Source organism: Hirundo rustica, chromosome 15, assembly GCF_015227805.2.
Source record: "Hirundo rustica isolate bHirRus1 chromosome 15, bHirRus1.pri.v3, whole genome shotgun sequence".
NCBI classification, from domain to species: domain Eukaryota; kingdom Metazoa; phylum Chordata; class Aves; order Passeriformes; family Hirundinidae; genus Hirundo; species Hirundo rustica.
In genome coordinates, this window is record NC_053464.1 from 3,197,194 (window position 1) to 3,210,274 (window position 13,081).

Consider the following 13,081-nt stretch of genomic DNA (forward strand, 5'->3'; position numbering starts at 1 on the left):
AGAGATCTTCCTTTCCTCCACCGTGGGCTCTACTGGTAGTGCCCAAGTAATTTGGGTTTCACAGACCCCTGGTATTTGTGTGTGTTAATACAACACCCTCAACAGAGGCTGCAGGACTTGATCCAGATATAGAGCACTCAGTTAAAATAGTTCTGCCAAATGTGAATTGTTAGGCAGGTAGAATGCATTGACTAAAACCTCTACTCAGTCTCCAAACAGGCCTCACACTCTTGATTCAGATGTCTGATCAAAGAAAGAATAATATAATTTTTTTTTTAAATCAGAGAGTCAAGTCAGCCCTTAACACCATTAAATGCAGCCACCCCAGCAGAGCTCAGGCTGGCAGTGTCCTCGTGTCTCTGCTTGATTCCAGCGCTGAGGATGTGTAAATCCAGGGAAGCTGCTGTCACCCAGGGGCTGGGCTGAGGGGTGGGCAGGGTGTCTGTGGCAGGAGCACTGTCTGCACAGACAGAATGTCCTTGGCTCTTAACAAAGCTCTGAGTCGGTCCCAAGCAAATCGTGGACATTAAACTCCTCAGATGGGGCCATTTCTACAGTAACTGTTAAATTATAGCCCGTGAGCTGCTGGAAACCAAATTAGGGCTCCGTGTGCAGTATTTACTTGGGCAATTTCACTTAACCTTGCCATCTTTTAATTGCTTTTATATCGTGATTTAGTAATTTCTGATTTTTTTTTTTAATAGTTCCATTTATTGAGAGACACCACAAGAGACGTGAACTGAGTAATTTTCTGTCTCTGCGGTTTTGCACTGTAGTAGCAACAGAATAATCTGTAGGCAAATTCTTTTAACAATAAGTATCTGTCTCTGCTTGGGATGTTTATTATTTTTGTAGCAGTTTATTTGCAGGACGGAGTACCACCTTCATAAGAAACGGAACTGATTTGCAGTCAAAAAAGTAGTGCTTTTGGTTACCTCTAGATTTTGTAAGAAAAGAGACAAAACATAAAGTAATAATGCAGGAAACACGTAAAATGGTAATTTATCAAGTTAAAGATCTCAGTTTGATTGGAGAGGGAAATGCTGAACTGAAAAAAAATTGCAAAAAGCGATATACTTCAAATGAAATATACTTCAGAGGAAAAATTACCCTCTATTCCAGCCCGTTAGTGTCATGGAACAGATAATTGAATTCCTTGCTTTCTTGTCAATGCAGCAATATGTAACTCTGCTTGAATGCTCAGGTAATCAACAGTTTTCATGCTGATCTTCATAACTTGTTCTTTGAAAACTCTTCTAATTACCATTTCTTCTGTTCCTACAAAGTCTTCACAAAAAGGTTGGGGTTTTGGACTCACCTCCCACCGGTGACGGAGCACAAAACCAAAACTCACTCAAAAGACGATGCAGGTTTGTGCTTTATTTCCATGCAACACTTTTTGAGAAAAATAGAAAAGTTTATTTTGAAGGAAATGGAGCCACTTAGTACCTAATGAAGGGACAGGAACAGAGCAAAGCTCACCCCTACAGATTCTTCACTGTGGTGACTGGTCTGGGCCTTTTTGCAAGGTGGTATTGTGGTGGTGGGAGAAAAATCAGTTATCAAAGTGTTTGTCATGCCAAAATTAACTTTTGGCTATCAGAAAAATAAATTAAGGAGTCACTGATGGCAGCTGCCTGTGCCAATGCCACCCTGCTCCTGTGCACATGGCGGGCAGAGGAACTGCTCTTGTTCCCTGCCATGATTTTCAGGCTTAACGAAATGCAGCACATTCTTCAAAAGGAGAAGGTTGAAAACGGTTTTCAAACCCCATCTCAAATTTGGCTTCAAGCTGCCATAAACTGGAATATCCTAATGTGAATTGAGAATTGCCTGCTAAGGTGGCAATGGCACTTACACAGTTCCCTCCCATGTCCCCACTGTAAGAATTTTTTCTTGGGTGTTTCTTTTGTTTAATGTTGTCTGTGCAGTTTTCTACAACAGTTTAACTGCTTTATTGGCAATGAGGAAGGACATAAAATCTGTTACTGCAAGTGAGAAAGAAACATATGCTCTATGCTTAATGTGCAGCTGGAAAATAGGCATTAAAATAACTTTTTAAAAACCCTTCACATTCAATGGCCTTTTATTCCCTTCCTTTCCCTGAACAATTCCTGGTGCTGCCATAGGAGGTTAGAGGATGGTGCTAATTACTGCAAGATTGTGGGTTTGATCCCCATGTGGGCCATTCACTTAAGAGTGGGACTTGTTGGTCCCTGTGGGTCCCTTTCAGCTCAGAAGATTCTGGTTCTGTGATTCTGAAAATGCAGCAGTGTGGGGGGAGGAAACAGGAGGAGTTGCTGAGGCTTCTTGGACCTACGGCCCGGACAAGCCAGAGGATAATTTCCTGCATGGGGACACCCCCGTGGGGTGTCTAGAGATCAAGACATTGAACTCATCCGAATCAATGGGCTATAAAATAAGGATAAATGTGGGGCTCGGGAGCTCCCTAAAGCAGCCCCACTACCAAGGCCTCTGTGATGTGGAGCTGCCCTTGAAAATTCAAGCTCTGGGCAAAGCTGTGCGAAGGGATGTTTGACCAAGAGCCCTTGACCCAGCAAGGAACAGAAGTTCTGTGCTGCCTGTGCTCCCCAAACACCCTGCAGCTCACTGCCAGCATCACTCACTGCTTGCCTCCCATTGCTGCTCCAGCTTGGTTTAGGGAGGCTGAGACCTGCTGGGCACTTTCACATCAGCCCATGAAAATGCCCTTTTCCTCTTTGCTCGGCCCAGCATCTCACGGGTGCTGGTAACCAGGCATTTCCCAGTTAATTATCAGCAAACTAATAATGAACGCTGAGTCTTCAGTGCCCAGACCTGCGCGGATTTTCTCACCCTGTAGTTTGCTCAATATGCAGCAATACCAATCTTACAATTCCGCACCAAAGCACTCCAATAGCGTCCAGAAGGAAGCTAATGAGACAGGAATAAAGCAAACAAGTGGGCTGCAACAGGAGGATGAGGTGCTGGCCGGGAGCCAGGGAAGGCATCGCCTGGGCAGAGCACAGGTACCGGCTCCGGAGTCACCTCTGCCTTTCCACGGAGCTTTGTTGCCACCCGATGGCCTCACACAAGGTTGCAAGAACAGAACTGGAAAAGGTGACTGCTTTCAGGTGCCTCTCATTCCATTAAAACCGCTGAGAGCTTTTGAAAAGGGCTTCTCACATCAATGTCTTTTCATGCCCTGCTGACCCAAGTCTCTGCTCAACAGGTGATAAATGACTTTTTTCCAATGTGACAGGCATAATTGCAATATGCACAATACCTGTACTTTAGTCGTATTTAGAAGGAATTTCTCTCGTCCTTTGCAATTTCCTTCCTTGAAAGGATGAGATACCCAGAGGATAATGGCGTTGTCAGGCCTGGCATGGTCACTGCATGGTAATGCCGTGATGCTGGATCCATTCCTCTGCTTGCCGAGATGGGCACTGCATTGTCCCCTCCCTCTGGCCCTCCTGACCACAGCAACACGTCTGCCTTGCGTGAAATAATCACTGTCCTGTTTCAGGTATGGTGTTGAACCACGGGGATGCCCAGCAGGGCAATCCTGACCACAATTCACTCATCTTTTTTTTCTCTTTTCCCATTTCTTTTACTATTTCTGGAGCCTATCCTTCTCTATCTTTTCCCAATCTTTCTCTACTCCAATCCTGTCTCATTTAAATAATTCACCCCTAATTTTCTTCTCCCTAAAGGTCCTGTTTTTTCCCTCATGTGTTCACAGCTTTTGCATTTCTGACACCCTGACTGGGCGATATTGGAGCTGTACATTGTCAGTGGTGCTGCTGGTCTTGCAGAGCTCTGCTCCCCCAGGGCTTCCCAGAGCTCCCTCCAGCCACTTCTGAAATTTGGCTGTTTCCCACATCCCTCCTTCCAAAGCACTGGTGAAAGCCAGGCATCCCTCACGCTGTTGTCTGCAGGTTTTGGTGGCACCAGCATCGTGACCTGTCAGTGCACAGATGAGGATGCTGCATCCACTCACTGCCCTTTTCAAGGAACATGACCTCACTTCAGGGTCTGCATATTCTCCCCTGGCCATTCCAGCTGGCTTAGCCATGCAAGAAGCTCTTACTGAGGTAAAAACCCCGAGGCTGAAATGATCTGGAACTAAGGGACTGAGCTCTCCATGTCTTGCTTTGGTGAGCTCTGTTTTGGGAGCACCAGGGGGGCTGCAGAGGGAGTGTGGGTCACCCCACATCTGCTCCTGGGTAAGGACATGAAGGGCAAGGACAGGAGCTGGCAGTTGTCACCTTCACTTGCTTTTGATGTAGGTGGATGAAGATGCTACGAGGGCCTTTGTTTTCTGGGGTGCTCTAAAGTGCTTTTTGAATCCACAGCTGGAGAGCTTCTTCTGAGGGCATCACCACCACCGTCAGGTCACATTGCTCAGCTCCTTCACTGCGCCGCAGGATCAGCTGGGTGGGGGGCTCTGATTCCTTCTGGAAAACAAATGCACTCACTCAAACACCCTCAGGCTGCTGAGTTACTCTGCTTGTCCTTTTCCCCACAAAGTGTTCCTCTCAACATTCCTGCCACAGCCACCCTGAGTACCCACAGCCACGGAAGCTGCTAACCTGCATTCTCACCTGAACTGGACATTTAAACACATTCCCGAGGAGCTTTTGATTGATTTCTCCTTGGCAAGTTGCCGAGAAGCTCAGAGGGGACAGGGAGCAGGGCTGACAGTGGCCCAGCTGCTTGGTTCAGGGAGCAGCTGCTCGGGCAGGGTCAGTCCCTGCCTCCCAAGACAGAAGCACCAGGAACATCTTCCCTGTCCAGGGCTCAGGGCCAAAGGCAGTGAGGGCTGTGCAACCAGCTCAGGGCTGCTGGATCCCTGCAGCTCAGCTCCTCACACTGGAATGGGCAAAGCTTCCTGGGAATCTGCATTTTCTGCCTGCCCCATGCTCCTGTGAAAACCCAGCACATGAAAAACCAATAAAACACAGTAAAAAAAAAGTTACCAGTGCGTCTGGCAGGACAGCAGTGGGGCAGCAGGAATATTGGAAGACTTTACTTATTTTCCAGGTGAGGAAAGGCAGGGTGAAAGCTGCCACAGCAAAGGCAGCTGAGGAGGTGAGGGCAGTAACCAGCCACACGGATGTGTCACCTGGAAATGACAGGAAGAGCAGAACTTCTCAGAGACACTGCAGGGACCAAGCACCCACTGCAGGCAGCCTGAGCCCTGTGGCTGCTCTTCCAGCACCCTGGGCACATCCCTCCCCAGCACACTGCAGTGCAGTGTGGGGGTGTCCTAGGGTGACCTCGTGGTGCTTGTATCCCCAACTGTTCTGTTTGTGTTGGATATTGTGTTCTGTACCTCTAAGACTGGCTCTGAGAGCGAGGGGGCAGAAGAAATGCGCAGTTTATTTTCAGAAGCTGCACTCACTCCTCCACGTTCCGCTCCTGGACTGTGTCGTCGGCAGCACAGACAGACAGCAGGACAGAGCTCTCCTTTGGTTTTAGCTGGTTTTTAGCTAGCTGAGGCAGAGAAGTTTCCTGGACTGCTTTTTTTTTCTTTTTCTTGGGACTGTTTAAACCTGTTCTGGACTGAAAACCCAGAGAGACACTGGGCGCAGGACAGCATTTTCCAGCACCAGAGGGACTGATAAGAGACTGAGCGAGCCGAACTGCGCCTACAGCAAGGACTTTCTCAATTTTGCCATCTCTCTTCAGAGCGGCGAGAGGTTTTATTGTTTCATTTTATTCATTTTTTTAAATGCTTGTGGGCACTTTGTTTGTTAAATAAATATCTTTTTCTGCTTTTCTCCAAGAAAATTCTTTCCCGGACCAGTTGAGGGAGAGGCCGGTTGGGTTTGCTTCCCAGAGGGACCCCGTTCTTAGGTTTCCTCCCAAATTTGTCCTAAACCAGGACAGGGGGGCTGCACTCCTGCCCCTTCCTGTTTTACCTCTCGCAAGGAACAAACACAGCACGTCTGCAAACGGGGCAGGAGGCTCGGGGTGGAAGCCAAGAGCCTTGGGCAGGAGCAGAGCAGGGGGGCAGGAGGGAGGGCTGGCTCTCACCCTGTGCCCTCACACACTGCGTGGGGCTGAAGCTGCTGCTCCTGTTGATGGCCTCGACGTGCGTCTGCGCCTTCACACAGTACTCAGCTCCTGCCTCCATGGTGTCCAGGTGAACCATGGAGTTCACCTCCTTCAGCACCTTCTGCTGCACCTGCCACAGGCCCAGAACAGAAAACATCAGGGCACGGGGCAAGGATCTGACATGGAGCAGCAGCCCGACTATTGGTGCCTCAAAGGACCTGTTAATGGAACAGCACACACTTCTGGGATAACATTAGTGTAGGAGGTAGTGCAAAGGGTGGTCTTTATTGGAGGCTCCAGGGGCAGATATGGAAAATTTCCACAAAAGCCCACCCCCATTTAATTAGTAAATTAGCATAATTGACAAAAAGCACCAATTAGGAGCACAAGGGGTGATGCAACTCTCTCCCCACCAAGTTCAGGCTCTTTCTAAATCCTCCCCCATCAGATGGAACTGAAATTTGTTGGTGAAAATGTGTCTCAAAGAGCTGGTTTTCTACCTTGGTTTCTAAGAGGAACCAAGGCAGGATAGGGGCTCTGGAATATGTTTGTCTTTCTGCGTAACAGGGCAGGGAAAAGTACAGGGAAAACTAGCCAGGAGTGCAATAATAGGCTACAGAGCTCCGAAAATATGTGTAAAGAATACAGAGATACAGAAAAAACTCAAAAAAATTATCCAGCATTATCACGATGCTTGTCCGGCCAGAAAAGGAGGGAGCAGCAGGAGATGTCTGAGGCCTGTGTGGGTAGAACAAAAGAAGGATGAAAGCAGCCAACAAGAAAGCACAGAGGAGTGCAGAATGAGCCCACAAACTTGGGGAAGGGCAGGAGGGGATGGAGGGAAGAAGCTATAAGCCAGAGAGTCTTAACGATGGTGCTGGGCCACCACAGTAGACCAGAACCTGCTGCCGTGCTAGGAGGGGGATGTCTGAGGCCTCGACTGAACTGGGGTTTTTGGATGCCAAAATCATCCCTATGCTGTGAAAGGGGTGTGAGAGCCGTGCCACAGAGCTCAGAGAGGGGATGGACTGGGCTCGTGAAGGGTGAGTGAGTTTGGTGGGTCTGACTGTAACACGCTTCAGCAAAGCTTCAACAGCCAGTGATCAGCAGTACATTATTTTATTGCCAGAAATAGGTCTGCATTCATTGCTAGCAAAATGGATTTGCTATTTCCAGTGTCCCCAGCCATGAGAGGATGGGTAACAGCTCCCCAGCTGCTCCTCTCTCTGTGCTTTCTCTTGAACAGATGCAAACCTGTTCTCACAGAAGGCCTGATCAGCCTCCAGCTCCACACACATACGGAAAACTCCAACAAGCCAGGAGGGCTCTCCTGGCAGGGCAAGTCCTTCCCAACATCAAAATAGGCTTCTCCACAGAAATATGATATGGAGGGCCATTAGCTTGAAAAGATTTCAAGGACAAAGTCAGGTCTAGGACTACCTGGGGTGACCACTCGCAAAAACATCAAATGAGACATGTCAAATGTAAAAATAATTTAAAAAAATAATAAGAGTCCCAAGTGTAGGACTTGTATTGATCAGCAAAACTAATGCTTGCAACAGCCCAGTTGGTAGAAAGTATTCTGAAATTTGGAATTAATGTTGAGGTCATTAAGATCACATACTGAAGAAGATTTCATATTTTATTTATAAAACACAATCAGATACAAACCTATTGATTGCTTTTGAGGTTTCAGAAAGCCCATGGACAAGGTTGAACTCATTTAGCTGGATTTCACAGAGGGCAGTCCTGCTCCTGATGCCTCCTTATAGACTAAAGGCTTTTCTATGAGTAAATTGCTATTTGAGAGTGGCAGGAAGTCATGGTGGGGACTCAGGTATTAGCAGAGGTGATCAGGAAAAAAATAAAAACTGATACCTGCTAGTGGTACTAAAAACCCACTTCACAACAGCAAAGATGACAGACAACTGTGAAGAACAGCAGGAGGATCTGATAATAAAGCCACAAATGCAATTCAACACTGATAAATGTGGAATTATGCTCAGGAGAATTTTTCTCCTACATTTTCACAGCTTCCTCCATCAGAAACAGGAGCCCAGGGTTCAGGTTCCATGGGATTATCAGCTCTGTGGTAGTCACATTAACAATTGCTGCAGAGACAAGGGAGTGGGAAGACTTGTTTTGTTTTATGGTGCAAACACAGGGTGTTCCTGCACCTCGGACTCTGCAGGTTTCTCCCTGCCCACCCTGGTAAAGACAAAAACAGCTGTGAGGGCTTCCACAGGGAACAGCTAAGTAGTCCGGGAGTCCTTGGCCTGGAAAAACATACAGAATATGCAACTAATAGAGTGGTAGGGAAAGTGAATGGGGAATAATTGTTCTCTCTCTCATCCCCAAATCAAAGTTGAGACTGCACAACAGATAAGCTGCAGAATTCCTCATTGCAGGAAGTTGTACAAGCCAGAAGTTTTCATAGATTGAAAGCCAGAGCAGATAAATTAATGGGGGAAAAAAAAATCCATCAAGGGCTAATAATGCTGCAATTTCTGGCTCAGAAAACTGAGAAAAGTTTGTCAGTGCCTCAGTGTGACACCTTAATCACAGTCTGAGCAGACCAGATGATGTTCAGAGGGAGAAGTCAGCATAAACACCTTTGGTTCATGACTTCTGGTTTCTAGCAGTAGTTGAGGCTTGTGGTGGGGGATTTCTTTTCCCAGAGAAGGAAATGTGGAAAGAACAGATGAGCTTCTCCATGAGAACCCCCAGCAACCCCCTGGTGTATGCAGGGTGAGGTGGCACAAACCCACTCCAGGCAGGACCTTCAGCACCACAGCAGGAGCTGGATCTGGCACATGGGCCCTGGGTAATGTCTGTGTGCATGCCTCTGGGGCCTCTCTGTTATTGCCCAAAACTGAGGGTAAAACTCACCCTGCTCTCCTGGCCCTTCTTCCAGTAGAGCACATGGAACTGGAAGGAAGGTCCCATGTCTGCCAGCTCCACCAGGACGTGGTGCCCGTCCGCCACCACCCTCAGCACGGGTGGGGTCAGGGAGGCTGCCAACACAGAGACCACCATTAGCACCCAGAGACAGCCCTGAAATCCCCCCTTTTGCCCAGACAGGAGAGGGAGAGAGGCTGCTGTCACCAGTGGAACGATGTTAATCTGCAGGAACGGCTGCTTGCTGCAGTGGGGCAGAAACCTCCCTGCTCCTCCTCCCTGCGTGCCCAAACACAGGAGCAGACTTCCAGCAGGAGAAGGACCATGGCTGGTATTGCAAAGGGGAATTTGGCAAGAGCTGAGCTGCACAGAACTTGAAAGGCTTTGGATTTCCTCCAGTGGAGGAGCTGCCTGGCCTGAGGGTCCCACGTGAACAACTGCAGCAGAACCAGCTGGGCCACAGAAGCTGGGACACCAGATCAGGTCAGCTCTTGTGCTCCTGGGCACGAGCTCAGCTCTGACACACAGAACAGGAGACGAGAAACCCCTGCTTTTCATGGGAGTTTTGGCAGTTATTCAAAGGTGAAGGAAAAAACATCATGAGCCTCAGGGTAATTCACATGAATCCTGATTTTCTTTTAGTGTCTGCATGGTTTTAGACAGACTCGGGCTGATGATCTGCTGTGACTTCAGGTTTTGCAAATGTATGCAAGTAAATTTTTAGGCGATTTGCTTCCTGCTTACTTTGATATTCAAAGCTTGGTTTTGTCTGGGATTCTGCTGTGAGGAATATTAGTGAAATAATGAGAATCAGTCGAGCATAGATGAAACTGCGCTGTACATTTATGAACTGGGAAGTTCAAGGCAGTAGAGAGATCGTGTTTGCACTATTTATTTGTGCCATTATTCACACTTATCTATGCCATTTTTTACCACTCTGCTGTAGCTGAAACCCATTTCAACCTCTTTGCTTTCAAGAAAGTAAGGGGATTGATGCATAGTACCATATAGAAGAGATGTTCTTAATGGAATTTGCTCTTACATCCAGTGAAATGCCACTAATACTGAGCAATATAGAAACATAAAATCCAAGCATGTATATGATGAGTGTGCCACAAATGGGAGACCTGGAAATCTACTTCGTACTTTTAAGTGAAAGATGGCAAAAAAAAAAAAAAAAAAAAAAAAAAAAAAAAAAAAAAAAAAAAAAAAAAAAAAAAAAAAAAAAAAAAAAAAAGCCCAAGCCTGATATAATTTGGAGGTTAAAAGCAAATATTGTGCTAATGTGTTAACAAAAGGACATTGCAAGATGCAGCTGCTGAACAAAGAGGAGCATTTCTATTTAACTCTGTGGTGGCACACTGGATAAAAACTCTTTGAATGTTGAGAAATGAAGAAGTAGGACTGACTAAATTGTTTGCTTTAGCAAGATCTTTTCCAAGTGTTTTCCCTGTGTTATCACAGTCGCTGTGGTTCTGTGCAGGCTGGAGGAGCCGTGGGCTGTGCTGCTGCCCTGTCTGGCTGCGAGCCCCTCACAGAACCTGTGGGCTGTGTTTGAATCCCTCAGCTCCTCTCAGACTCAGTGCCAGGTTTCCGAAGAGGTGTGACAGCAGAGCAGTTAAAATGCATAAGGACAAGGACTTACAGTGACTTTTCTTTCTCTTTTAAACATCTGTCACATTCGCATTGAATCCCAGTGCAAGCTGTAGCCTCTGAACTGTCACAGCTTAGTCAGAAGAGTGTTTTGGGGTCCCTAAGACACAGGACCAAGCTGCCAAATACTTCACTGAACCATGAGAAGCTGCTGCTTTTGTTCCTGTCAGTCTCAGGGATGTCCTTCCCCTGTCTCTGCCTGACAGTGCAGTCTGTGCCTCTATCTGTGCCTCCACAGCTGCTGGAAAAGGGAAGGATTTTTTATCTAAAGCACGGTCTAGGCCATGCTTCCACACAAAGGGACACATTCACCAGCTTAGGTGGCACTTCTGATGGTGCTGCTTCGACCAAGACACCTGTGTGGGTGAGGACTGCTCCCTCATGGAGTAGCGAATAACTTCCAAAAATAGATGAAGTTTTAATATTGGTCAGTTCTGGTTTAGACAGTTTCTTGCCTGGCTAAAACTGATGAATGCTGCCCATCCCAGAGTGAGAGTTGCAATCTAACAGTGACCTCAGCAGAGCTTTCCTAGAAGAGATTTTGTTGCTGAAAGCATTTCAGCATGGCAGAGAATGGAGAAAATTTTTCCAGAGAAATCCTGGAAAGAGTACACTCATTTTAGGCTGCAACACGATCCTTGGGTTGAGCTGGGCCTCAGGCTTTGCAGCACTTGGAAGGACACGGAGAAGACATCCCACATTGCTTGGATGGAATTAATGCTGTGGGTTCCAGTTTTCTCTCCTCTTCTGAGGTTAGTTCATAGATCTGACACCATGGGAAGAGGGAACCATGGAGTGGGATTTTCAGGACAGTACAAGGCAGATAGAACATGACACGGCTGTTTTCCGGAGTAAAAGCTCCCTTAGCATCAGGTTCTGGACTACATGGCTTGGATTAAATGACAGCAAGCCTAGTTGGTCAGAAACCTTTAAATTTAAGGGTAAGAATGGGCAGCCTGCCAAAGGAAATTCCTGCAGTCATCTTTTTTATCTTTAAAACCCTTGAAATTCAAGCCCAGGTGAATTTGGCTCTCCCCTGAGTTCGGGATGAACTCCCTGTCTGAGGTGGGAACCCCCCAACTCCGTGTGAGAGGAGCTGAGAAGCAGCGAGTGCTCTGTGCATGCCTGGGCTCTGTGTGCCGTGCACTGGGCACTCACAGGCACCTGAGAACACCTCAACACCCCGCGCTGAGAGTTTAGCACGGAGGATGCGATTTGAGAGCAGGACGCACTCATGGCGCGGCTGAAGAAGCCTTCGGTGGTGCCCCACGGTGACCTGGTGGCACCGAGCTCCGCCCTGACGCGCAGCTTGTAGGCCACGGTGGCTGAGATGTCCTCAGTGATGTTGCAGAGCGTGGCTGTGGTGAGGGAGCACTCCGAGGTGGGGATCCAGCTCCCGTTGGCGTGTTCCCGCTCGTATTCCCTGGGGAGGAGAAGCAGACTGACAGGAGCTGCATCTCTGCAGGTGAGGCCGCTCGTGGGTTCCTTCCAGGTAAAACCTGTACTGGGATGTGCTGGGGTGGGGACACCACGTGTGTTTGGAGCCGTGTGGGTGTGTTTTAGATGTTATCTGGAGAAAATCACCCCGAGCTGAGTCCCTGAGCCAAATGCAGCTCGGCGTTGTGGGAGGTGGGGACGGCCAACGCACTGTTATGCATCAAACCCTGCCCACTCACTTGACTTGATCATTCCCAATTCCAAAGCCACATTGTAATAAAAGCCAGAGCTCAAGATGCATCAGAAACCTCCCGTGGTGTGTGTCAAATGTTTAAAAGGTTCACAAAAAATAAAGCTTGATGAATTTCTCCTTCCACTTCTAAATAAAATGTTGCAAATCTCAACTTTTGAATTCTTGGATAGAGGCAGATTTCTTACATGAAATTGATGCCCACCTGGGATTACTCAGGTATCTATTAAACTGCAAACTGTCCCAGAATTGGAACAAAAGGAATTTTCCCCCCACTTCTCATTAACAGTGCTAAAGCATCAAACTTCTCTTAGGCTTGTGAACTGGATATGATCAAGACATCCAAAAATTTAGAACTTAAAGCTGAGATAAACAATGTTCAAAAAGCAAAAAGAATAAAATAAATCGAGTATTTACCCCTGAAACTCAACTGAGTATCTCACAGTTGCTCCCTGGACGATCACAGGACTCCAAGTTAAGAAGTGTTTCATGTTGGTTGAAAGAATGGAGATACTTTGAGGTGCTGGCAACAAAGCATCTCCACCTAAAATTCCCAGCAAAAGAAAAGAAAAAAAATGAATTTACTGGGGAAAAACAAAAAAAAAAAGCTCAGAAGAGTAGTGCAAAACAGTGTTTTGCATCAGAAGTACACACGCCTCATTTCACTACAGTCACTTCAGTGTTTGAAGTATTTTGCAGAGAAGAAGAAAGGATGGAGCAGCTTGGCTAAAAGTGCTCCTTTGCCTTATTTCAGAGTTTTCCATTGTATCCCTAAAACAGTTTGACCACGACCTGTGTGTG

General features: G+C 47.1%; 1 protein-coding gene across 1 annotated transcript; it reads right to left on the reverse strand.

The window, feature by feature from the left end:
- Positions 1-4,313: 4,313 nt before the first annotated feature.
- On the reverse strand, positions 4,314-12,834 carry IL20RB (interleukin 20 receptor subunit beta; the record flags this gene model as incomplete). The annotated part of the gene is made up of 6 exons (XM_040079641.1): positions 4,314-4,439; positions 4,962-5,107; positions 6,022-6,172; positions 8,932-9,056; positions 11,826-12,016; positions 12,698-12,834. Coding segments are annotated over 6 exons (876 nt in total), but the record flags the coding sequence as incomplete, so codon positions are not given.
- Between the last annotated feature and the right edge of the window lie 247 nt (positions 12,835-13,081).